The sequence below is a fragment of the Arabidopsis lyrata genome (genome assembly GCF_000004255.2).
Source record: "Arabidopsis lyrata subsp. lyrata unplaced genomic scaffold ARALYscaffold_1, whole genome shotgun sequence".
Taxonomy (NCBI): domain Eukaryota; kingdom Viridiplantae; phylum Streptophyta; class Magnoliopsida; order Brassicales; family Brassicaceae; genus Arabidopsis; species Arabidopsis lyrata.
In genome coordinates, this window is record NW_003302555.1 from 2,384,701 (window position 1) to 2,409,673 (window position 24,973).

Genomic DNA, 24,973 nt, shown 5'->3' on the forward strand with positions numbered 1-24,973 from the left:
TTACTGTAGAAAGTTAAATTCTAAAGTTACAGAATACAACATGCTAAATCAATATCAGCTTCTATGGCAGCAAATGTGCTTATGAAAGAAACAACCTTTACATGTATGTACAAAACTACACTTGCAACATCTAGTGCTAATGGCCGAACACTCCAGCTTCAACTCTTCACATGTCCAAACCAAATCAATCTACAAAATGCCATGAGAGTTGACACCGTATCCTCTCATTCCCACCCTAAATGTGATTAAATCCATCACGCCTCCTAGGTTAAAGTTTGTCCAATTTACTATTTACCTCTTTTATACGTCTACTTAATTGGCATAAGCCCATCATCTTTTTTCATTTTTCTATACAGCTCATGCGCTTCAAGCCATAGTCTTTTCCTACGCAAGCCTATCATCATTGTAGTGTACGTTATAACATCAGGACTTACCCCTTTTAGAGCGAGACTGCAAAATAAATACCAAGCATCTTCCACCTTATTAGCCTTGCACATCCCTTTGATGATAATATTATATGTAATAATACCAACAACTGTTTCACTCTTTTGTAAATCCTCCAATTTCACCAATGCTTTTTCTATTTTTCCATGCTCACACAGACCGTCTAGCAACATGTTAAAGGTATAAATATCGGGAAGCACCCCACAAGAAACCATCCGAGCTAAAACCTTTTCGGCAGCATTAAATTGGCCCGCTTGACAGTAACCCTGGTAAAGAGTGTTGTAAGTGAATGTGTCACCATCCACTCCGTCATGCGACATTACGCACAAGATTTTCATCGCATCATCTACCCTCTTGGACTTGCAATATCCATTTACGAGAGTATTATAAGTCACTGCATTGGGGAAGAAACCTTTACTTACCATAAAATTAAGCACTTTTTTGGCTTCATCTAGAAGACCGTGAATGCAAAGCCCGTTGATCAGTGAATTGTATGTGACTATATTAGGGTCAACTGACCTTTGAATCATCTCGTCGTACTGTTTTTTAGCCTCTAAAAGCTGCCCCTCTTTCCCAAACACATCGATCATAGCACTGAAAGTGATTACATCCGGGTGGATTCCCATCCTCATCATATCACTCAGTATTCGAGCAGAGACGCCCCATTTACCAGAATGGAAAAGGCGAGTAATGAGAGAGTTGTAGGTAATAACATCCGGTCTAATTCCCATTTTTTCCATATGGTTCAAAACGTCCAGCGCAGTATCCACTTGTCGGTTTTCGCAAAGACTATCAATGATAGTGTTGTAGATTACAACATTAGGTTCATATCCCAATCCCACGATTTGATCAACCAGAGACATGGCCTCCTGAATTCTATTTACGTGACAGAATCCATTCACCAGAGAGCCAAATGTAACAATGCTGGGCTCAAAACCAAGCTTCATCATCTTTCCCAGACATGACAGAGCAAGAGAGAGTCGAGAGCATCGACAGAAGCAATCGATTAAAGTACTGAAGCTATAGAGATCATGTGAAATTCCCAAAATCTCTATATGCCGAAAGAGAGAGATCACAGCTTCATACTTCTTCAGCTTAGCAATGGCAACCAATAATCTACTGAAATCAACAATGGAAGGGAGGGGACGAGACTCAGCCATGTCACAGAACAAAGTAAGTGCATCGTTAAACTTAATAGAGTGAAGCCCACTTCTCAATCTCTCTCGGTAATCACTGCCACCAGAAAAAGCTCCGAAATTGCACACGTTTAATGAGAGAGCAGTTACAGGATTACCTTTCTCCAGAAGATGCCGATGAAGAAACCCCTTCGCCGTTAACGCAATCACAATCAAAATCGATCTCCGCATCCGACGAAATTTTGACAATCTAGTTCCTGGATGAACCCTAAAAGAAGATCCGAAGAAGACGCCGAGTAGTGCTCCGGCGAGCAGGGAGGGATCTGATTACCCGTTCCCGTTAAGTTCAACAGAGAGGGTTTTAGCTACTGTTTCATTCCAAAACGACGACGTTTGACAAATTGGGTTTCCTTAATTGTCAATTTGTCATTAGTAGTGTAATCTCAGTCTGTTGTTTCACATGAGTGAGTACTTGATAATGCTGTTCATGATGGATATATGCGATTCTGTATTTATTCACAATCTTGTTTCATTTTCACACAAAGAAAGAGACATTAAGTCAAATTTCACTTGCAAAAGTTTCTCAAATTATCTTTGATGACTTCCTCAGTGTCCTACATTTTAGAGAAGTTATACAAGGTTACAATCTTGACAAAATTCGGAACATTAGAACGAGTCTTGCTAAACAACATGATTACAACTTAAGTTACAAGCTTTGCACAATAAGCTTATTAAATAACATCTCAAGCCATGTTCTGTTCGACATCTTGAGGGTTCTCGAGAGCTATGATATGCATCTTAAACAAAGACGCAGCTTCTTCCCTCTCATCAAGCTGCCCAAGCTTGTCATATACCATCGCCATTAAGTATGAAGCTTCCGCCGCCAGTTCATGGTACTGCACAATAAACACAACTACTAAGTGAACTAAGATCCAATTTTTTTTGGTTATGATGAGCTAAAGGAAGCTGAACCTAATTATAAGAGTTCCGTTTTATTTTTGAATCAAAAGCAACATAGCATCTCTTAAGCGTATAGCTCAGGTTTGTTTCTGAACAAAAAGATACATAGCACTCTTATTGACACAAGTTACCTCCAAAGCTTGAAGCTCATCTGAAGCTTGCCTGAGAGAATCCAGGACAGTGTCAGAATCTGTGGAAACTGGTAACAACAGTAAAAACAAATTAGAAACTCGCAATGAGCAAGATAAACCTTTATCCATAACAGTCAGATTCTATTCATTATGTTCTGAACATCCTCGCTTAGGCTGAGACAATGACTGTTCGATATTCCAACTACGACACATGAACTATAGTCAAGCAGTATAGGACAACAAAAGCTACCTGAAAAACTTGGATCAGAAAGATAGCAGTTTGCTTCAGAGATGTAAGCTCGAGCACGCAACTCCAAACCTCCATGGCCAAGAATCATAGGGAAAGCCCCATGCAAAAGGTCTAATGCTCGTTTAGCATGATCTGATCCAAGACCAAGCCACAGCTCGGCCAGTGTGAGAGTAGCTGATGCTTTGAGAAGATCCAAGTTGAATGACTGGCAAAACGAGATGCTTGCCAGCGCATATGGAAGACCCAGGACCGCATTTCCTGACTTCTGAAAACCAAAAACGGGGGAAGCGAAAGATGAAGTCCAGTCAGAAAACCAATAAAAAATTTGAAAATAATACCATAGTACGACACTTTTCGATGTAGTCTAAGACCAATCAGCAAAGAAAGAGCACATTCAGAACATATACATGGATGTTAAGCTATGTATGCATGGGGACGGGAAAAAAAATCCAGAAATTAAAAAAAAACTGTTTCTATTGCAATTTGGTATGGCGGAACAAATTTTCAATGAAATATCAGTTTCCAATCAATGTGCTCTCAAGCTAGTAATTTCTTGTAGCCATGTCTTACCTTATGGATCTCTGCGAGCAGAAGAAGAACAGACGCCTTTTCGATTTGCAAATTGAATTTGTGACATGTGCAGAAGAGGGAGTGTGCCACATTTGCTGCCTGTAGAGAACGTAGTACCAAAGCAAAATGAAGATACGTTCACATTTCATAGCACATGGCCTGAAATTATAGATATCACATGGACTTAAAACAAATGGTCAATACGAATTTTTTTACAAACCTGGCTATACTGTTTTGCTGCAAGCAAAGTCCGAGCTTCACGAAGACTTGCTTCTACTTTCAGCTCCATGTCTACACCCATGGCTGTTGATGCCAAGCCTCCTAGCTCATTACATATTCGTTGAGCTAGTTGTAGATTCCCACTAATGGATTTAACAAAGTTAGAACAGCTGACTTAAGATATTAACGATTCCAGTACAATAGGAAGCCTCTGTTCATATTTTATACCCCAATGAATTTAATACTGTTTCAAAGCATTTGAATCTATCTATATAACCCTTAAAACCATACAGTAAGTGACCACAGAGGGCAGATATTACATCAACTTTGTGGGTTTTATGAGGTTGCTTAAGCAAAATATCAAACAAAAGCATTTTATTTAGAATTCATCAGTGCTGTAAAATAGTGAAACTCCGGCACGGAGTTACTTGTGGGGGAGGAACAGTTGATTAGAAACCCCCTTCCTTTCTCGTAATCATGAGGTTAATTGGGACCAAGAAACGGTATATAACATGAGGAGTGCATGTTTTACATGGGAGACTAGGAACCTTACCAATGCAAGGCACGCTCATGTAGTAGCTGCAACTTGAGCAACAATATTTTTGATTTTGATACGGTTAAGAACTTTTCCTCTGCGATCTTAAGAGCAGCAAAGGCATCTAGAAAAGCATTGGTTTCAGAAAACAGGTCAACATAGGAAAAGAAAAACCATGAAGCAAGATCTAAATAAATACCCTGCATGTAGAAGAAGCAGCAACATATAAACATGATCAGAAAAAATAGCAGAAAGTTCTGACTTTTTTACGCTGACATGGCCTTCTTATTCATTCTACTGAAAGCTATAATATTTATTGCGAAGGATCATCAAGGTTCTTTGTATAGGTTTATTTGTGACTTGAAATACTGAGGCAGGTATAACAAGGTGTGCATGACCTTGTGCACAGATTCTAACCTTTGTATCCTTTATATAGTGCCAAATGTTGAATGAGCTTCAAGTATGCTAACTCTGCGTCAGATGAACTGTAGATGCAAGAAATAGATCAAAATCACTCAAAACGAATGTAAGAGACTGTTTTCGAAAGAAAAAAGAGCTAGAAAGGGTGAGGGAGAGACAGAGAGAGGGACTGAGAGTAGAACAGGAAAATGATATATTTCAAGGAAATTACCTAGAAGAGTCACCGAATAAAGTTGCATACACCAAGGTATTCATCCGAGCCATAGGAGCGCTAACAAAAGCAAATGAATTAATAAATTACAGAAAATCTTCAAGTTCATATAATTAGTAGAAAGGCAAGGTCAGCAAAGAAGAAACTGTATGAGTAATGAGTTCATCAACATTAAGGGTTTGATCAGTGAGAAATTAAACTATGGAATTTCTAGTTATCTTACTTAAAGTGAAATGCATAAGCTTTCAAATGAGATGGAAGAAACTGTGACAAGATGAGTGAAAAACACCCTCCCAGGAATAAGAAAATATAATAAGGATGGAAACACAGATAAAGTAACAGCAAGTGGAGATAAGTGAGACGATCATGATTTCATCTCCTGGATGGGTACTGGAAGCATCAAAAGCAACATGAAGACAATGCTATGGAGTTCTAACTTAGTAACTTATATATTAGCATATTTCAGCTTATAGTGGACTACACGAGGGAGACTCATACACTAGTAGTTTACACAATTTCAAGGTCAAAACAAGCAATTTCACAATCAAGTAATATCCTCACAATTTTCCACTTCTTTCTAAGACACAACTGAATGGGAATATGCTGCACCTATCAAACAACTGAAACAACAGAGGTATACGGAAATTGCGTGCAAAAAAATGCCTACATCAAACTTGCAATAAACAATTCTTCACTAGTTACAATGCTGGTCAACACTCAGAAAATTATGCAGGGGAACTTTCTAAGTAACAATCATCTTCAAACCGAAACCCGATATCAATCTTACCTGCCAAATAACTCCCATGAAGTAGCCCGGAGTAAATATGAAGCACCTATTAAGTGTGCCACAGATCCAGGAATTGAGACTAAATGATCACAGAACTGGAAAAATGTCGAACTTTTTCTAGAACCAGAGTCCTGGGAAATCACAGGTGGACCCCATGGTTTTTGCAAGTCTTTAAGCCAAGCCGAGCTTAGAGAACCATCAATTGTCATTGTAGAGCTTTCAGAAGAAAAGTCGCTGATTAGGTGTGCCCCTAGTCTTATTTCCTGCCATGGTTTATTCAAGAACTGATTAGACCTCAAATGGAGATGTGAATATTTCACTTTAGTCAAAATAGTTGGGTGGTATATCAGTACCTTGCAGACACTAACTGGACAAGTTTTGTGATGCGTAGAAGCTTTGGGACCAAATGACAGTAGAGGCCTTTGCACATGCTGTATTACAACAAAATAACTATTCTGATTTGGCGTATATGAAAGATTAGAAAAAAGAATATATGGATTTTCTCTACTTAGTTGACATTACTTGGCAATGCCCTACATATAGGGCTAGCAGCACAAACAAATCAAACAGATAATTTGAGTGTACAAGTTCGTGCAAATTCAAGCTTTGTATGTCTACTTTACAGGAAAAAACAAAGACAAATATGAAATAGAGACACATGCCAAAGGCAAATTGGTGATTTCCTTTCTCTATAACACATCATATATTTTCTCATTAGAAAAAATTGAGACGCTGAAATCATTTTCTATGGAAACAAAGAAAAAACATTAATTGCTCCAGCTTCTTCCTATCTATCTATTCTATCCTATGTGCTTCATCCCTTTTCTTTTGTGTTTTCTTTTTCTCATGAGCTACGTCACAAACTCTTCTATATATATTTCCCCCACATGTTTACATTTTCGAGTTCTATAAAGAACTTCTCTAATTGTTGAGAGCACAGTGATAATTCACGGGTTCTTTGTGCATCAAAAGATGTGAGGGACACACAAGGTTCTAAATGAAAAATCATACCACAGATTCTCAGGACAGATAGAGATATATCTAAATAAATAAGGAAAAAACTATGTTCATCACAGCTAAGTAAAGACCTTACCATCAACTCAAATTTAGCCATTGCAAGATGATTAGAAGCCACTAAGCGTCTTAACTTTAGACTGTCAGCTCTCCTCAAAGACTCTTTCAAAAGTATGTACACTCTTTGTTGTACAGATAATGAAGACGCAGTGCTAGTGACGGGTGAGTACGAGGACCCGAGAACACAGGTGGTACTTGCAATGCCCATTTCTGATAACAAGTTGCTCATTGCTGCTAGCGTATATGCTAGACAAGTATCGTTACTAAGCTGCAGAATCAACAAAAAATTTAAATACCATAAATGAATTACAGCTTGACCAAACGTATCTTCAAACAATGTAAGGTTTAGTGTTGCTCATGTAACTGCATTTGAAGTCAAACAATAGAGATGTGATCCTTCTAACATGTACCGCATACAACAAATTTCATATCTGCTAAGACTGCACTGCCACATGAGCACCCTAAAAATCAGTAAGTCACATATATCCTTTCAGCAGCGTTCAAACATCATCTAAAAACTGCAAAATATGTCTGATGCTTCTAGCTATGGGTAAAGTGAGAATATACCTGCTGTGATACACGCACAGCTTCTGTTAAAACCTGTGGTTGAAAAGAAACCATATTATGAGCAAACCAAACAATGATAAGACTATAAATATGAAGTTGATAGCAAATCCTATAGTCACTCAATTCACCGTGAGCGGCGTGAAGGTTAAATGTTGCATCTTTGTTTACACTTTACATAAACATTGCTCACAAGTGTTTTGACGGATGTACCAAGGCATAGAAACCATAAAAAGGAGAACCTTCAAGCACAAATTTTGCATTAAGTCTGCCCCACCTCAAACACATCATTGCTTGCATGGGTAAATTTTCAACTTTCTAAAAGTAAAATTTCGAAGGTGAAGAATAGTGTGAGGACTCACTCAAGATACATCACAAATGGGCATCTCTTATTATAAGCCTCACCAACAGCCCAAAAAACTATCCGATTTACAATTTGGTCTATCCAGGGAGGATTTTAAAGATCAAGAACAATTCTTTAGCTATATAAGCTATCGGGAGAATGAATGCTCACCTCTAGAGCCAGATTAGGATGCCCAAAGCGGAAATGCATCATTCCCAAACATAGCAAAGCAATCTCGTACCTTCCATACATGCTGCAACCAGTTGAAGGAGGCACAAGATCAAATCCCTCAGTCCCTGCACTTTAAGGCAATGGATCATGGATCAGCTCATGTTTTAAACGAAGTTCCTAGTGCCAAATATCTAACAGGCCAACACAACTGAATATTTACAGGAGTCGCATGCAAACAACAAAAGCTTTCGGCAGTAATATTATTATCATCATAAATTTTTAGGAAACAGAGAAATTAGCAAAAATTACAGATTACCTGTAATCAAAGTAACGGAGGAGATTATCCAAAGCAGCAAAATAGTCATCACTGTGAAGTTTATTCAAGTAACGCAAAAAGTGAACCTGCATCATTGCATGTCGTAAATAACATGTAAAAATATCAAAGCAATCAAAGAGTGATTAACTTCTGAATTCACTGCAAAGAAAAATACAAAGAAGCAAGACATTACGCGATGCAATTCAGGGGCTAAATTCTGAAGCTGCTCAAGGAAACTTTCAATGGAACTTGAAGAGAATGAACTTGAACTTCCATGGCTGTCATCAAATTACAAGGGGATGGAAGTTTAAAAACTAGCAATACTTTTGACAGAAATATATTGGATACTAAGGAAATAGAGGCTTTACGTTTCAATTGCATCGGCCTGTTCCATTAAAAAGCCTTGTATCTGCAAATTTGTCCGAAGGAATAATGACTCATCAACCAGAGTATCCTCAAGTGTACTTGATGAGGCACAAGCAACTGGAGTAGCTTCTGTATCTTTCTTGCTGGTTCTTAATGTTTCCTTCCTAGTATGTAGCAAACCTGCAATGTTTCATTTGTTCTGTGCATTATTATAACATCGGGATCCTTACAAAACAAGTGAGTGTCAAAGCATAAGAATGAAACAAAAACAAAAACAAAAAAGAGACAAATTAATGTGATTAGAGTAAATCGTTAAGGAAATATCTTCAGAAGCCTAACTCTTAAACAGAAAAATCTAAAAAAGCTTCATGCAAACACTTCAAAAGACTTTGGATAAAAACTTTGATCCAACCACTAATGCTAATGCATCAGCAAAAACATATATGAGAAAAGTGGCATTTAAATTGCAGCCTGATCATGAATATAAAACTCTATTTCCTCAATATTTACTTGCACCTGAGACTCTGAGAAACTCTAAGTTTTCTCTAAGCAAAAATGCGTGAATACCATAAGGGATACCTTCTGTCGCTTTGAAAAGTGATTCTGGTGTATGAAGGTGAAAAGGGACAATTCCACTAGCACTTTTCTGAAACTCTATTTCTTCAGTTGCTTTATCCATTGCATAATTCTCCATATCCATCTGATCATATTGTGTTAATGACTCCAAATTATTATTAGATGCATCAAACTGAGCAGAGCTTGAATGGGCTTCTTTGCAGTAATCTTCAATGCTTGAAAAAAGATGACAAACTCCCTGCACATATCAATGAAATGGACGGTTCTTTCAAACATTCACTTATGTGTTTCTGCAGCAATCAAGAGGTTCGCTATATTCATTCTGAACATATTACACTTCAACCAGACCTGCCAGAGTTCTGTCATTAGATCTCATATTATCATGTACTTATACATGCGTCAACATTTTAAATCTAGCCAAGACAAGTACTCCATCTTAGTAGGTCAAGAAACAAACAAACTTCACATAGATGTTTAGACACAATAAAGTGGCTGACGTTTAAGCTAACAAATCCGCATCCTTCAAGCAAAACCTCAAACTAAACATCATGTTGAATAATAGTAGTATTATTCAGTCTGAAGATAAAACAAGAATAACAAAAACGTAAAAAGCTCAATACCTCGAACGATAAAAGGTTGAATGCCAAAATGCAACGACGAACAAACATTCCCAAGTTGCTGTTGGGATCCAAAATAATCTGATCATCTTGCACAACTCCTGAATCAAGGCTCCCAAGTATTCCTACATGCAAAGAAATGATAACTAATAAGATTCAAATATGATGGAAAACAAGAAAAACAGACCTTAAGCAAGCGAGTAGCTAACCTCGCATGTCATTAAAGAAATTTAATAGATCATCTGGTGAAGCTAAAGCGGAAAATCTATTAGTTAAATGGTCAGTAAGCCACGCATCCATCTCTTCGCCAACTTCCCTCAACTGGTTGATGAGCTCTTCCAGCTTCGGCTCAAATATATCATCGCAAGACTGCAGCATGAATATCAATCTCGTCAGGGAAAAGAACAGAATGTTAGCACACAAAACCTCACTCATGAAATCAACATAAGTTACAAGATTTTCTTCAACTTTGAGCCGTGAAATCGGGACAACAGACATTGCTGAACTCAATCTCATAAATTAGCTCTAAGAAATGCAATAAAGAAACTCGACACAACAGCATAGCGTCGAGACTTGCCAGGAAAATCACAAGAATCAAAAGACATTGGTTAATTAAACCTCGAATAACTATAATATTGCAATTCAAGAGAAATCGAAGAGTGAAACCTTGGTGAGAGAGAGCAAGTAGAGGCCGAGGCGGTTGTGCTGAGCAACGGAAGAGAAAGGAAAAGGAAGAGACATCTGAGCGGAAGGAGCGTATATCTGGAGGAGAATGCAAACGGAGATCTTGTGTGGAGTTACCGCAAAAGCACCGGCCGTTCTCGTTAATCCGGCCATATCTCTCCGTCGCTAAAACACTCACTCTCTCACTTTGGATTCACACTGTCTCTCACTTTGGATTCAAACTGTCGCTCAATCTCTCGCCGGATATTTCCTCCGACGAGCAGCCGGGATTAGGGCACTTTAATGATTTATTTTGAAATTTTGACTAAAGAGACACCGGGAAAGTGAGCACTTTGAAAAGAAGAAACAGAGAAAAAAATTCAAGCTTTGAGAACCGGTTATTTCAGGCCGGTAGACGATCGGATCGTATTGACCGCCGTCGAGTTATGTGTATATAACCCAGAGGCCAAGGCCCAAAGGTTTCTTTTTTCTTTGATTTGATAAGTGCAAGGCCCAAAGGTGAGAAATAAAAGAAGCTGAATAAACTAAGAAAACGAATAATATTTTATTTTTTGGGCAAACTACGAATAAAGATTTATTACTTTTTTTTTGACAAAAGGATAACCCTCATGTAGTTGCCAACTTACCATTAACCATGATAGTGACGAAGGCTTCCAAAACATTACGACACGAGAGCCACCGTAAAAGTAATCCCAACTAGAATCCAAGCTCCGATAGTCAGTATACATACATACGAATACTTGAATAACATTATAATAAGAAATGAAGGTGGCTCATTCCAAAATAATTGTTGCTTGATGGCTATACATTGAATTTTTTAAAAAGTCTTGCTGATGGCCAAAAATAAAATAATGATAACAAAACTCTATTGTCCAAAAAAAAAAAAAAAAACAAAAACAAAACAAAACTCTATATAAACGTGACAAAATGAGCTGTTGATGGTAGAGCGCTCGCTTAGCATGCGAGAGGTACGGGGATCGATACCCCGCATCTGTCTTGTCCGTTTATTAATTTCTTTTTTTTCGCTCGTGGAAACGTGAATATTTTAAGAGAATTATCAATATGGACGACTCATTAATTAGTTTGACCAATTGGTCACTGTTGCTCACTGTGCAAATATTAATTTCACCATCTTTTAGACTCTTTTACCCCTTTAATATTTCTGTTGTCTTTTCTTCTTTCTTTTGTTTCTCCGACGACACAAAACCATGACAATAATATAATGGCAACATAAATCTAAAATCGAAACAAAGATATTAAAATCAGAAGTTGGCCGGAAAAGCAAATCGGAGAGTTGTGTGATTCACTTGTGACGGAGCTGGTTTACCGGACATAGAGACGATGAAGATGATTGGAGTTCCGGCCACTTCCGTAGCTTATTTCCATAACCAACGAGCGGCGGTGTAGATCGTCAGAGATAACCAACACACTCAGTCCTAACCGTTCGTCATCTAATTTATGTCAGACGACTATCACTTTGTCGAGAGTTAGGGAAGACGATGGTGACGACGAGACCGCGGTTTGATTCGGAGTTGAGCGAGAGGGATTTATTAGATCCAGTGCATCAAAGGCTCCGCCTACAATTTTCTGGTAACAAAACATCGCAATTGATGTCATCAATCAGATTTTCAAAGTGTTGAAATCGTTTCAATCAAAATTTTCTCGTAATAGAACATTATTTAGAAAAAGGTGAGATACTTTGCTAAATGAAAAATTAGCCCGTCACAATTCTATTTACCGTAGTTTTATATCAAGGTAAATAAATAGTTAACACATAATTTATGAATCTATTACGATACTATACTAGTTAACATGTTAATTAAATAGTTATCTACACAAATACTATACTATATATAACTCGTTATATCTTATATATGATATAATCAATGAGGTAGCACGATAAATATTAATTTATCACATATTTATAAAGTTACCGCAATACATTATGATTTAACCCGGTTGTTAACATGGTAACCTAATAGATAATCACCTAACTTATATATATTTTTACCCAAGTATTTGATGAATAAAGTAAATTATAATTCACAATTTAAAATTGATATTTTACATTAATTTATATGATATGATAACTGGTTTAACGCGATAAATATGCATTTAACACATAATATATGAATTTATCGCGATATTGTACTAGTTAACACGTTAATCAAATAGTTATCCACACAAATCACAAAAATGTTTTATGCAATCCGGTGATAAATAGTATCGGCAATCTCAGATGAATAGTGTCGTCAAACAGTTGATGAACAGTATCATGTGTACAGTACCCGGTAATGAACAGTGTATTCGACAATGACATTATGTGTAATTAAAACAAAATAAAAAGGATAGTTATGGCTTTAATTTTTTTCTCTTTCCTATTTTTCTAATTTTTAAATTATTAATGGTACAAATCTAATTTTTAAGTCTTCTAAGCATAGATATTAATATAGCCCTTATTTTAATATGACATGTACTTCTCATTTATCTTCGTCGTTGACTCGTGGAAACATTTTCACAAGTTGTATTATAAGATCCAACTTCAAAGCAATGAAAAATGGCATTTTCAGCTTAAAAGAAAAAACCAATGGAGTCATCACTTCCTATTACAGTCGCTGCAATTAATCGTTCAACTCAACTAAAAGCTTTCGACGAAACTAAAACCGGCGTGAAAGGCCTTGTCGATGCCGGAATCGCAGAGATTCCGTCAATATTCCGTGCACCTCCGGCTACTTTAACAAGTCCAAAACCACCTTCCTCCTCTGAGTTCACTATCCCGACAATCGATCTCAAAGGAGGTGGCACGCGGCGGAGCTTGGTGGAGAAGATCGGAGACGCGGCTGAGAAATGGGGTTTTTTCCAGGTGATCAATCACGGGATCCCGATGGATGTGTTGGAGAAGAAGAAAGAAGGAATTCGTGAGTTTCACGAGCAAGACACACAAGTGAAGAAAGGGTTTTACTCTCGAGATCCAGCTAGTAAGGTGGTATATAGCAGTAACTTCGATCTGTTTAGCTCACCGGCGGCGAATTGGAGAGATACACTCGGTTGTTATACGGCACCAGATCCTCCCAGACCGGAGGACTTACCCGCCGCTTGTGGGTAAGATTTCCAAATTTGTTAAATCACGAGTTTGAGTATATTTTCTAATGTAACATGTTATGTTCCTCGGTCCGTAGAAATTATGGTCTAATAGCATTTTACTAATCGTTAGACAAATAGCACAGTTATTCCAATAAAACATTTTTTTTTCCCAAGTTTATAAAACAGTTGAAATACATAAAATCCAATAATAACTCTTCTAAATAATTATACGTAAGACCATCTCCGATATATTTCCCTATTTTTAGCTCTATTTCTATAATAGAGATAAGTTTTCTCTATTTTTACTCCAATGCGTTCCTCTATTTTTTCCTCTAAAAAGTTTAACTTTATTTATAGAGGAAAAAATAGAGATTCTCTATTCTGACTTCTATATATAGAGAAAAAAATAGAGATCTCTATTTTAGAGGTGGGTTGGAGCAAATTTGCCTCTAAAATAGAGTTTAGAGGCAAATATAGAGGTGGGTTGGAGATGCTCTAAGAGCTAGGATTTCATTAAAGATTAACGCTCCAATATTCGTTAGTGTCTCTTAAGGTTTTTGGTGGGACATTTTGACAGGGAGATGATGATTGAGTACTCAAAGGAAGTGATGAAATTAGGTAAATTGCTCTTTGAGCTTCTGTCAGAAGCTCTAGGGTTAAACACTAGTCACCTCAAGGACATGGATTCAGTGCCGGCCCGGAGGACATGCCACCCAAGCCACCGCTTGGGGCACCACTTTTTTTTTTTTTTTTTTAAGGTTTTTCTTTTTTTTTTTTGGAAAAAAGGCCCAATTTTAGAAAAAAAAAAAGAATTAAGCCTATAAAATGAAAATATTTGGTAGAAACTAAAGCCTTTTCGAAAAAAATAAATAAAATAGGGCCCAAACAATTAAATTTGAATGTAATAATATTCAAAATATCATTATTTTGTATAATTTACTAAAAATAGGTCAAAAAAAATTTTTTAACCCTAAAACTTATAAATATATTGGGCCTCATTTTATTTTTCGTGTAGGGCCTCACAAATGCTCGGACCGGCACTGCATGGATTGCACCAACTCCTTGCTGTTGCTCGGCCATTATTACCCGCCATGTCCCCAACCCGACCTTACTTTAGGTTTGACCAAACACTTCGACAACTCTTTTCTCACTATTCTTCTTCAAGACCATATCGGAGGGCTTCAAGTTCTCCATGACCAATATTGGGTTGATGTTCCTCCTGTTCCCGGAGCTCTTGTTGTTAACGTTGGAGATCTTCTTCAGGTTAACTAACTAATTAACCCTTTTGGTTTATTTATCAGTGGAGTTAATCTATGGACTAAGTTTGATTAATTATAATGGGGCATATAACAAACGACAAGTTCAAAAGTGTGGAGCATAGGGTTTTGGCGAATGTAGCTGGACCAAGAATTTCAGTGGCTTGTTTCTTCAGTTCGTATTTGATGGCGAATCCTCGAGTTTATGGACCCATCAAAGATATTTTGTCAGAACAAAATCTGTAAATGCAAGAGCTACTAAGTTTTGAATTAGTTCACGATGTAACTCTGAATTTCTCAAAAACTCTTTCGATTAATAGAAAATATGTTTACAAGGTTTCTCCTTTAACACTATTTTCTATTCTCACTAAGTCTTGTTCTTTAATCACAGACCGATTAAGAACAATAACTCTCCTTAAAACCCTTAGCTCTCTTTAAGCCTCTAGTTCTCTATTTCTCTCAAACTAAGACTTAATAGCTAGGAATTCTCTCTAGTGATTGTGCTAAGCTTTCTGCAAGCCTTAGCACTCCTACTTATACTAAATAGGTTGAGACCATACAACAGGTCGATTTCCAATTCTAAAACTAATTGGAATGGACAATTTCCTTTTTCTTTATGGAATAGGAAATTGTCCTTTGTCTTCATGTTTTCCTTTTCTTCTTGTAAAAGGAAACTCTTCAGTCTTCTAGAATCTTCTCTAAGCTTCTAGTCTTCACTTCAAACCGCCAAAACAAGATTCTGCATATTTCCTTAATCTTGTTCATGTTGCTCTGTTCTCTAGAGTTACTTCTTGTCTTAGTTCAGGTACTCCTTCAGAGGCTGCATCTTCAAAATCCTCCCAAATATAGAGACACCACCATTACGGAGTATGCAAAGTTCTACAGATCCAAAGGATTCGATGGTACCTCTGGATTACTCTATCTCAAGATCTGAGAATATCACTTGTCTAATAAAGGTGCTTGGGACTTTGATTTCCTCGCTGTAATAACTTCTTCTTTAATATATCTCTGTCAAAGCCACTGGGCTAGAACTGTCACAGGCCGTTGTTTTTTCTATCATGTAGAGTCACTTAAAAGGATTCTTCGAAGTTTTAAAAAGGTTTATCTCCTGGTTAATTAGAAAATCAATATTCGTTCTAGACAGATGTGTCATATGTGATTGCTATTTGTTTTAACCTGAATGAATATAACTTACTAAATTTCTAAAGCCATAAAAGCAATATTGCTACAACTTCAATTTGTAAAGATAAGAAAAAAATCATGCAGTTTTGAAATCAAGTGTTCCTATTTAATATATTTTCTAGAATAATTTGAGGTAACATGATTATTTGATAGTTCTTGTGATTGAAATTTGTAATTTTTTACATTGTTTCTCTCTTGCATTAACTGGTTTTTGAGATACATAAGAAAATTAATGTTTTGACTTTCTTACCCAAGATGACATGTTCAAAGATGCACATGTATACATCATAGTAAAATGCAAAGTAACCTATCTTATCATTTGTATAATAAAATGCTTGTGATATATATACCTTTTTTTCTATCAACTTTATCTCTTATCAATGGTCCCATCTTGGAACACAAGAAACACGAGTAATATATACCTTTTGTTTTGTGGGTTAGGTAAAGTGTCGGTGGGTGCTTATGTTATATATGATTGTATCAGATTGCTCTATCTGTCTTTATGAGAGACAAAAACGATGGAGACGAAGAAGATTGCTTCATTTGATCGTGCCAGTGAGCTTAAAGCTTTCGATGAGAGCAAGACTGGTGTGAAAGGACTCGTTGACGCTGGAATCTCACAGATTCCACGCATTTTTCATCACTCATCTGTCGAACTAGCAGACCCTAAACCACTTCCCTCGGAGTTGCTACATCTAAAGACGATCCCAACGATCAATCTCGGAGGACGGGTCTTCGAGGACGCGATTAAGCACAAGAACGCGATTGAAGGGATTAGAGAAGCGGCTGCGAAGTGGGGTTTCTTCCAAGTGATTAACCATGGAGTTTCGCTCGATCTTCTTGAGAAGATGAAAGATGGAGTTCGTGACTTTCATGAGCAACCCCCTGAAGTGAGGAAAGAATTGTATAGCCGCGATTTCAACAGAAAGTTTATGTATTTAAGTAACTTCGATCTCTACAGTGCTCCAGCTGCAAATTGGAGAGACACATTCTATTGTTACATGGCTCCAGATCCTCCAAAACCAGAGGATCTGCCAGAGATTTGTAGGTATGAGCCTTGGACCTTGGTCAAAGTTCCAACAAATCTCTTATTTGCCTTAGTTTATGCAAACACCCTCTTAGACACATTCAAACCATGCTTTTGGAAAAGCTTTTGTGAATACGTAAGCAACTTTGGTCGTTTTAATTGTGCAGTAAATCAACTTTAATATCTCTATCCTTTCAGGGATGTTATGATGGAATACTCAAAGCAAGTGATGATTTTGGGTGAATTTCTCTTTGAGCTTTTGTCAGAAGCTCTAGGGCTGAACCCTAATCACCTCAAGGACATGGATTGCCTAAAGGGTTTGCGCATGCTTTGCCATTACTTCCCACCGTGTCCAGAGCCTGACCTAACTTTTGGCACAAGTCCGCACTCCGACAGCTCTTTTCTTACCATCCTCCTTCCAGATCAGATCAAAGGGCTTCAGGTTCTTCGTGAAGGGTACTGGTTCGATGTTCCTCATGTTCCAGGCGCTCTCATCATCAACATCGGAGATCTTTTACAGGCATGTTTACCAATGCTTTCTTTTCCTCAGTTTTGCATTCTATAGATAATCTTCCCTTTAACTCAAAGTTTCTTTTGGGGGTTTGTGATTTTGATGCAGCTTATAACAAACGACAAATTCATCAGTTTGGGGCATCGAGTATTGGCGAACAGAGCCACAAGAGCTCGAGTCTCTGTCGCATGTTTCTTCACCACCCATGTAAAACCCAATCCTAGAGTGTATGGACCCATTAAAGAGCTTGTGTCCGAAGAAAACCCTCCAAAGTACAGAGAGACCACCATTACAAACTACGCTACTTACTTCAATGGCAAAGGACTTGGCGGAACCTCTGCTTTGCTCCATTTTAAAGTATGAAACATGGCGAGCTACTACTTTCTCAAACATATACGACATGACAGTATATGTAACATGTTGGAATTATGTGAACCAAATGTGGAATTTATGGATTATACTACATTGTCATTTCAGTTTGGTCCATATAAGGTGCAATCGGATATGGTTAATCGATTAGATGTCAATATTGGATATGAACAAGTTGGTTATATGCATATACACTAGATTGGATGGGTTGAATTATTAGATGACAATATTTAAGATTGGTTAAATAATGGTTCACTGGTTGGTTAAGTAATGGTCTCTAGATATGTTTGCATGTTTTCATGATTTGGTGTTAGTTCACTGTAATTCATGGATTTAAAGGTCTTGGGATTTTTTCAAGCATGCATAAGATTAGTTGACGTTTTTTGCTTTATCATAAAATCATAAGGTTTTTGAATCATATATCATGCATGTTTCTGGATTAAAAATCACAAGAAAGCATGTTTTTTTTGAAAATAAATTTAGTCTTTAAAGACCATTTGTTGAAAACAATAAAAGTTCCGTACTTAATTCAATTTCAAGATAGTTAGGCGTAGAATACAAGAAAGAAAACAATTTTTTTGAAAGACAAGTGTTGTTTTCTTGTCTGAACAAAACCAACCCAAATATAGAGAGACACCACCATTACTCCATTACAGAGAATGCAAACTTCGTTTTATATATATATATATACTGTATCATTTTGACTAATAAAGTTGCGTGGGAGATTGATTCTCTTAATTCTGTAATAACTTGTTGTTGACTAAAAGACTTGTCTGGTCCGCTCACTGCCACAAGCGGTTGTTTTTGTCTATAAACCTTATCTCTTACCAATGGTTTTGCTGTAGCAACCGGTCACATCTTTGAACTTAAGAAAAATGTTTCATTCTTGTTTTTATAGATTTTTATGTTATGCCTGATTGTATCATATTGTTCTGTTCTTCGAGAAACTAAAACTATGGAGACGACGAAGATTGCTTCTTCATTCGATCGTGCCAGTGAGCTCAAAGCTTTTGATGAGACAAAAACGGGTGTGAAAGGACTCGTCGACTCCGGAATTTCACAGATTCCACGCATCTTCCATCACTCATCTGTCAAACTAGAGAACCCTAAGCCACTTTCCTCGGACTTGCTACATCTCAAGACGATCCCAACGATCGATCTTGGAGGACGGGTTTTCGAGGATGCGAGTAAGCGCAAGAACGCGGTTGAAAGAATTAAAGAAGCATCAGAGAAGTGGGGTTTCTTCCAGGTAATTAACCATGGAGTTCCACTTGATCTTCTTGAGAAGATGAAAGATGGAGTTCGTGGGTTTCACGAGCAATCCCCTGAAGTGAGGAAAGATTTCTACAGTCGCGATTTAACTAGAAAGTTTCAGTATTCAAGTAATTTCGATCTCTATAGTTCTCCAGCTGCAAACTGGAGAGACACGGTTGCTTGTACCATGGCTCCAGATCCTCCGAATCCACAAGATATTCCAGAGATTTGTAGGTATGACTCCATTGCTTTAACTTTATTTGATGTGTAATCTCTATTCATATATGGTGAATTGTTTCAGGGATGTCACGATGGAATATTCAGAGCAAGTGATGAATTTGGGTGAATTTCTCTTTACGCTTTTATCAGAAGCTCTAGGGTTGAACCCTAATCACCTCAATGACATGGATTGCTCTAAGGGTTTGGTCATGCTTTGCCATTACTACCCACCATGTCCAGAGCCTGACCTAACTTTAGGCACAAGTCAGCACGCCGACAATACTTTTCTTACCGTTCTTCTTCCAGATCAGATCGAAGGGCTTCAGGTTCTTCGTGAAGGGTATTGGTTCAATGTTCCTCATGTTCCCGGAGCTCTAATCATCAACATTGGAGATCTTCTACAGGCAAGTTTGCACAACCAATACATTTTTGCTCTGTTTTGCACAAGTATAAATCTTCCTCTTGGTTCAAAGATTTTTTATTGGGATTTTGATGCAGCTTGTAACAAACGACAAGTTCATCAGTTTGGAGCACAGAGTATTGGCGAACAGAGCCACAAGAGCTCGAGTCTCTGTAGCAGGTTTCTTCACCACCGCCATGAGACCGAATCCTACACTGTACGGACCCATTAGAGAGCTTGTGTCTGAAGACAACCCTCCAAAGTACAGAGAGACCACTATTAGAGACTACACTGTTCACTTCAGTGCCAAAGGACTTGACGGAACCTCTGCTTTGCTCCATTTTAAAATATGAAACATGGCCAGCTAGCTTCTACTTTATCACACATATATGACATGATATATATATGTAACATGTTGGATATGTGTGAACCACATGCATGTGGAATTTATGAAATAAAGATTGTTATTTCGGTTTAGTCCAAATAAGGTGTGATTGGTTATGGTGGTTAAAAGATATGTTTCTTTGTAGCTATGATTAAACTATTACAGAGTATGCAAAGTTCTACAGATCCAAAGGATTCGATGGTACCTCTGGATTACTTTATCTCAAGATCTGAGAATGCCATATACTGTATCATTTTGTCTAACAGATGCGTGAGACTAATTTGATTTTTTTCTTTTCTGTAATAACCTCTTGTTAATTACTTAAGTCTGCTCCAGTCACTGTCACAAGCGGTTGTTTTTGTCAAGCAACCTTATCTCTAATCAATGGTTTTGCTGTATCAACTGGTCCAATCTTTGAACTTAAGAAAAAAGTTTCTTTCTTGTTTTTATGGATTCTTAAGTTATGTGGGATTGTATCATATTGTTCTGTTTTTCGAGAAACTAAAACTATGGAGACGACGAAGATTGCTTCTTCATTCGATCGTGCCGGTGAGCTTAAAGCTTTCGATGAAACGAAAACGGGTGTGAAAGGACTCGTTGACGCAGGAGTTTCACAAATTCCGCGCATCTTTCATCATCCATCTGTCAAATTATCAAACCATAAACCACTTTCCTCAGACTTGGTACATCTCAAGACGATCCCAACGATTGATCTAGGAGGAAGGATCGTTGAGGACACGAGCAAGCGCAAGAACGCGATTGAAGGGATTAAAGAAGCAGCAGAGAAGTGGGGTTTCTTCCAGGTGATCAACCATGGAGTTTCGCTTGATCTTCTTGAGAAGATGAAAGATGGAGTTCGTGACTTTCACGAGCAATCCCCTGAAGTGAGGAAAGAATTCTATAGTCGCGATTTCAGCAGAAGGTTTCTGTATTCAAGTAATTTCGATCTCTTCAGTTCTCCAGCTGCAAATTGGAGAGACACTTTCTCTTGTACTATGGCTCCAGATACTCCAAAACCACAGGATCTTCCGGAGATTTGTAGGTATGACTCCATTGCCCTAACTTGATTTCATGTGTACTCTTTGTTCATATGGTGAATCACTAAATTGTTTCAGGGATGTTATGATGGAATACTCAAAGCAAGTGATGATTTTGGGTAAATTTCTCTTTGAGCTTTTATCAGAAGCTCTAGGGTTGGAACCTAATCACCTCAATAACATAGATTGCTCCAAGGGTTTGCTCATGCTCTCCCATTACTACCCACCGTGTCCAGAGCCTGACCTAACTTTTGGCACAAGTCAGCACTCTGACAACTCTTTCCTTACCGTCCTTCTCCCCGATCAGATCGAAGGGCTTCAGGTTCGTCGCGAAGGGTACTGGTTCGATGTTCCTCATGTTCCCGGCGCTCTCATCATCAACATTGGAGATCTTTTACAGGCATGTTTACCAATGCCCTTTTTCCTCAGTTTTGCTTTGTTATAACTAATCTTCCCTACGATTCAAAGTTTTTATTTGTTTTTTCTGGTTTTGATGCAGCTTATAACAAACGACAAATTCATTAGTTTGGAGCATAGAGTATTGGCGAACAGAGCAACAAGAGCTCGAGTGTCCGTCGCATGTTTCTTTACCACCGGAGTAAGACCGAATCCTAGAGTGTACGGACCGATTAGAGAGCTTGTGTCTGAAGAAAACCTTCCAAAGTACAGAGAGACCACCATTAGAGAGTACGCTACTTACTACAATGCCAAAGGACTTGACGGGACCTCTGCTTTGCTCCATTTTAAAATATGAAACATGGTGAGCTACTACTGTCTCACCTATATACGACATGACTATATGTAATAATGCATTTGCAGATTAATATTACTTCAGAAAAAGATCAAAAGAGTGAATGGTGAAAAGAATTCTCAAGAGGTTCATAAAACATCACTGTTGATACTTTATTCTTTAATAAGTATCTTTAAAGCTCCTTAAAGAGCCAGAAACAAGAGTATTTCGTTTGTTCATGAGTAATGATAGCCATATGTAAGTAATACTGTTCTGTACGAAAGCCGAGAGGACTTTCAGAAGGAAACTACCGAGTTTGGTTGCACTGAATGCTGCAGCTGCGATATGTCTGTGTCCCCTTCAACCTCCTCCATCATCACTTCAAGTTTCCTGCACCACAAACATTTATTGGGGTTGCTTCTGTAGTTTTCATCACTTCTCCTTGGGAAATCATTGAGATTTACGGTTCATACCTTTGAGGGAATAAACTCTGACCACCTTCTTCAGAAAGTGCCTTCTCCAGTCTCACTTCAAACGGTGTTGCATGCCAACTCACTTTCTGATCCTGCATAAGTTATAGTTTCTGAACATTAGAGGAGCTGAATGAGCCTAGAAAGCGGAGATGAAAGGCAGGGAATATTACCTCCTTGTATTTGGTTGTCGAATTTGGGATCCCATTTCCATCCCACAATTTGGGTGAAATCTCAGTTTGCTCATTCTCAATCCACTGAGCAGCAACCAATCCAATGATAGGCCTGTCACCGGGGGTTATGGCAGCTACTCCTGGTGTCCTTTCATTCGAAACCGCAATGTTTTCGTTACTGTCTTCGTTGATCTGGTTTAGCCAAGGAGAAAAACTTGCCTCAAACTTAGACAACTTCTCATCAGAGCTTTCTTCCACCTTTTCACCATAAGTTGCTGAAGAGGGTGTTTCACCCTCTATCTGCTCTTCGTAATCTAGGCTCCCATGTGAATCCATGTAGCACTTATATAAGGATGCGTTTTCCATTATATTGGAAACTGAATGCACAAACTGCGACCTGATTCTAGGCCTCCCCCTTCCTGCTGATTCCATGTTTGCAGGATATAAGGTTCCAGGAGTTTGCATCTCATCAGATAGCTTCAAGGGGGTTGGATTAGGCGAGCTCACTGTGAAACAAATTTTGCCACCCATCTCGGGTTTTCTTGAACTGCTATTCTCGGAAGAATTAGAAGAGTGTGATTGATCAAGATCACATTCAAACCGAACGGACTTATTCTTTCCAGCTGTGAACGTTGGCCTAGCAGTTCTATCCAACTCACCCTTGATTGCAGTGCCAACGCTTTCTACTTCAGTACCATCACTAGAAGCAGAAGAGATCCTTGCACTGTCCCGTACATCAATTACACAACTAATATGAAAAAAAGAAAGAGTGAATTCCAGATCCATGAATCCTTAAACATTAGTTAGATGTGAGAATAATGTTAGCATAGAAACCACACCAGTTGTATCAAGAAACCATGCCAATTCTATCAAGCATAGCAAAAGGAGCAAAATGTCTGTTTTATTCACGTAGCGATTTGAACAGATGTTTATTAAACAAAGTAACGTCTACCTGCTAGTTGTTTGCTCTGAAGTGAATGATGGTCTTCCCACCTCTTCACAAGCTTTCATGGGGGTTGAGGATTCAGCCAGATGAGACCCAATCGCAGAGCTACTGGAAATCCATGAGTGAAAATGGGAAGATCCAGAATGTTGAGGACTACTTAGTTTTTGGGATCCTTTCCTAATTTCAATAGGTGTCTCCGGTATAGTACCACAAGCTTTAAGAAACCGTGCCTATGATTCGGAAAAAAGCGTTAGATTCTCAGCATGAACAATCAGATTCTATTGATATGCAAAGAAAGGATGCTCTGATTTCAGAGCTTCCACAACAAAATTACAGACAGTTTCTGAAAAAGAATTCCAGCATTCTAATTAGGAAGAGGGGGAAAAAAGAAGAAGAGGATGAGAAAAGAAAGCTAAAGGCTAGAAAATCTATAGCAACTTGTTATATTAGCAAAACTAAAGACCACCTCAGTAACAAAAGACATAGAACCAATCGTAAGACTCGCAAGAACAAACTCAGGGTTTAAAAATTAGAAGTTGTTTCACTTGCAGCTAAGTTGAGATTTCAAAATCAATCCAAGAGAACAAATCTTGATCATGATAAAAGAACAATACGAATCAGTATGGTTAGAATAACATGATTAGAGGCAATGCTTTGTAATCATACCTCGTCCCTTAGGCCTTTGTCAATATGAATAGAATCCAAATCAAATCTTTCTTTGTCATGGCAAGGCGAGGAAGCTGCTTTCTCTAGAAATCAAGAACAAATTAAACCCTTATAATATTAACAAGCCGATACAGAAAACAAGTAATCATCTCGATTCCTGATACAAACACATCAAAAAGAGATCTACCTTCAGAAAGAAACAAAGCTGACAAATCATTCTGCGAGTCCTGACGTTTCTGAAGATAAATAAGAAAGGAAAAGTTCTGGGTCAGATCGATATGATCTTGATCAAGAAAATCAAAAGAAACGATCAGAAGCCAGCAGATTAAATCCATCATAGACAAAATCCAGCTCAAAGATCAAACAGGGCATTGCGAATTGCGATCTATTTCTTATACGATCATTGACACCAAAATTGACAGGATCATGCATGCGGAAAAAGCAAGAGAAGCGAAAAAATTACTCTGGGATTGGCGAGTGAAGAGTGAGAGACGAGATTACTAGTAGAGCGATTGTCTCTGGCGCGGAAGCAATCGAGAAAGCAAGCCATGGCCCTACAAACAGATAAATCGATGAATCTGAGCACGGATCTGCACAAGGGACTTAGGTTTCGATTCATCAACAAGCGTCTCATATCATTTGATTTCTTCAAGAGCGAAACAGTGAGTGACTGAGAAAACAATCAATCAGGCGGACGATTTTCCCGAGAAACACGCAGAAAATGCCGTTTTTTTGAAATTTGAAACGAAAGGGTGCGAGGGAATGAATCAGGTGTGGTGCAGGTCTTCCCGATCACTGTTTTCTGTTATTTTTTCCTTTTGGCCCAAAAGGCCTAAAAAGCCCAAAATACTCCGAGTTATCCAATAAGGAGTTTTTTTGTTTCTTAAAAA

The 24,973-nt window shown here is 38.0% G+C and overlaps 6 protein-coding genes across 13 annotated transcripts; 3 read left to right on the plus strand and 3 right to left on the minus strand.

The window, feature by feature from the left end:
* Window positions 1–48: 48 nt before the first annotated feature.
* On the minus strand, window positions 49–1,997 carry LOC9328412 (pentatricopeptide repeat-containing protein At1g06580). Its single transcript, XM_021013574.1, has one exon. It carries the CDS (start codon window positions 1,809–1,811, stop codon window positions 309–311), a length of 1,503 nt encoding a protein of 500 aa, XP_020869233.1. The 5' UTR covers window positions 1,812–1,997; the 3' UTR covers window positions 49–308.
* Window positions 1,998–2,134: 137 nt separating this feature from the next.
* On the minus strand, window positions 2,135–10,837 carry LOC9328413 (anaphase-promoting complex subunit 5). Of its 4 annotated transcripts, none has more exons than XM_021013578.1 (20): window positions 10,357–10,835; window positions 9,900–10,059; window positions 9,694–9,815; window positions 9,077–9,311; window positions 8,500–8,677; window positions 8,325–8,409; window positions 8,132–8,217; window positions 7,816–7,945; window positions 7,305–7,337; window positions 6,757–7,005; window positions 6,017–6,094; window positions 5,664–5,926; window positions 4,877–4,936; window positions 4,663–4,730; window positions 4,264–4,369; window positions 3,712–3,853; window positions 3,492–3,590; window positions 2,922–3,186; window positions 2,672–2,730; window positions 2,135–2,476 (listed from the first exon to the last, which is right to left on the minus strand). In XM_021013578.1, the coding sequence occupies exons 1-20, from the start codon at window positions 10,525–10,527 to the stop codon at window positions 2,324–2,326; spliced, it is 2,742 nt and encodes a 913-aa protein (XP_020869237.1). In that variant the 5' UTR covers window positions 10,528–10,835; the 3' UTR covers window positions 2,135–2,323. The 4 variants fall into 4 exon arrangements, with proteins under 4 accessions (XP_020869237.1, XP_020869238.1, XP_020869239.1 ...); XM_002892305.2 differs by having other exon boundaries at window positions 2,145–2,476; window positions 2,672–2,739; window positions 10,357–10,833; XM_021013579.1 differs by lacking the exon at window positions 3,492–3,590 and having other exon boundaries at window positions 2,672–2,739; window positions 10,357–10,837.
* Window positions 10,838–12,866: 2,029 nt separating this feature from the next.
* Window positions 12,867–17,985, plus strand: LOC9328414 (1-aminocyclopropane-1-carboxylate oxidase homolog 1). 5 transcript variants are annotated; one of them, XM_021012945.1, is made up of 5 exons: window positions 12,867–13,476; window positions 14,036–14,137; window positions 14,502–14,721; window positions 14,820–14,952; window positions 15,548–15,853. In XM_021012945.1, exons 1-5 carry the CDS (start codon window positions 12,962–12,964, stop codon window positions 15,646–15,648), a joined length of 1,071 nt encoding a protein of 356 aa, XP_020868604.1. In that variant the 5' UTR covers window positions 12,867–12,961; the 3' UTR covers window positions 15,649–15,853. The 5 variants fall into 5 exon arrangements, with proteins under 5 accessions (XP_020868604.1, XP_020868603.1, XP_020868602.1 ...); XM_021012944.1 differs by having other exon boundaries at window positions 12,868–13,476; window positions 14,802–14,952; XM_021012943.1 differs by lacking the exons at window positions 14,820–14,952; window positions 15,548–15,853 and adding an exon at window positions 17,543–17,985 and having other exon boundaries at window positions 12,874–13,476.
* A 580-nt stretch (window positions 17,986–18,565) lies between these two features.
* On the plus strand, window positions 18,566–20,236 carry LOC110224944 (1-aminocyclopropane-1-carboxylate oxidase homolog 3-like). Its single transcript, XM_021012942.1, has 3 exons — window positions 18,566–19,291; window positions 19,359–19,680; window positions 19,775–20,236. The coding sequence occupies exons 1-3, from the start codon at window positions 18,708–18,710 to the stop codon at window positions 20,027–20,029; spliced, it is 1,161 nt and encodes a 386-aa protein (XP_020868601.1). The 5' UTR covers window positions 18,566–18,707; the 3' UTR covers window positions 20,030–20,236.
* A 237-nt stretch (window positions 20,237–20,473) lies between these two features.
* Window positions 20,474–22,030, plus strand: LOC9325676 (1-aminocyclopropane-1-carboxylate oxidase homolog 3). Its single transcript, XM_021012952.1, has 3 exons — window positions 20,474–21,103; window positions 21,177–21,498; window positions 21,598–22,030. Exons 1-3 carry the CDS (start codon window positions 20,571–20,573, stop codon window positions 21,850–21,852), a joined length of 1,110 nt encoding a protein of 369 aa, XP_020868611.1. The 5' UTR covers window positions 20,474–20,570; the 3' UTR covers window positions 21,853–22,030.
* LOC9325677 (protein JASON) lies at window positions 21,957–24,973 on the minus strand. Its single transcript, XM_002892306.2, has 7 exons — window positions 24,547–24,973; window positions 24,271–24,319; window positions 24,084–24,166; window positions 23,424–23,647; window positions 22,472–23,219; window positions 22,302–22,393; window positions 21,957–22,218 (listed from the first exon to the last, which is right to left on the minus strand). The coding sequence occupies exons 1-7, from the start codon at window positions 24,715–24,717 to the stop codon at window positions 22,125–22,127; spliced, it is 1,461 nt and encodes a 486-aa protein (XP_002892352.1). The 5' UTR covers window positions 24,718–24,973; the 3' UTR covers window positions 21,957–22,124.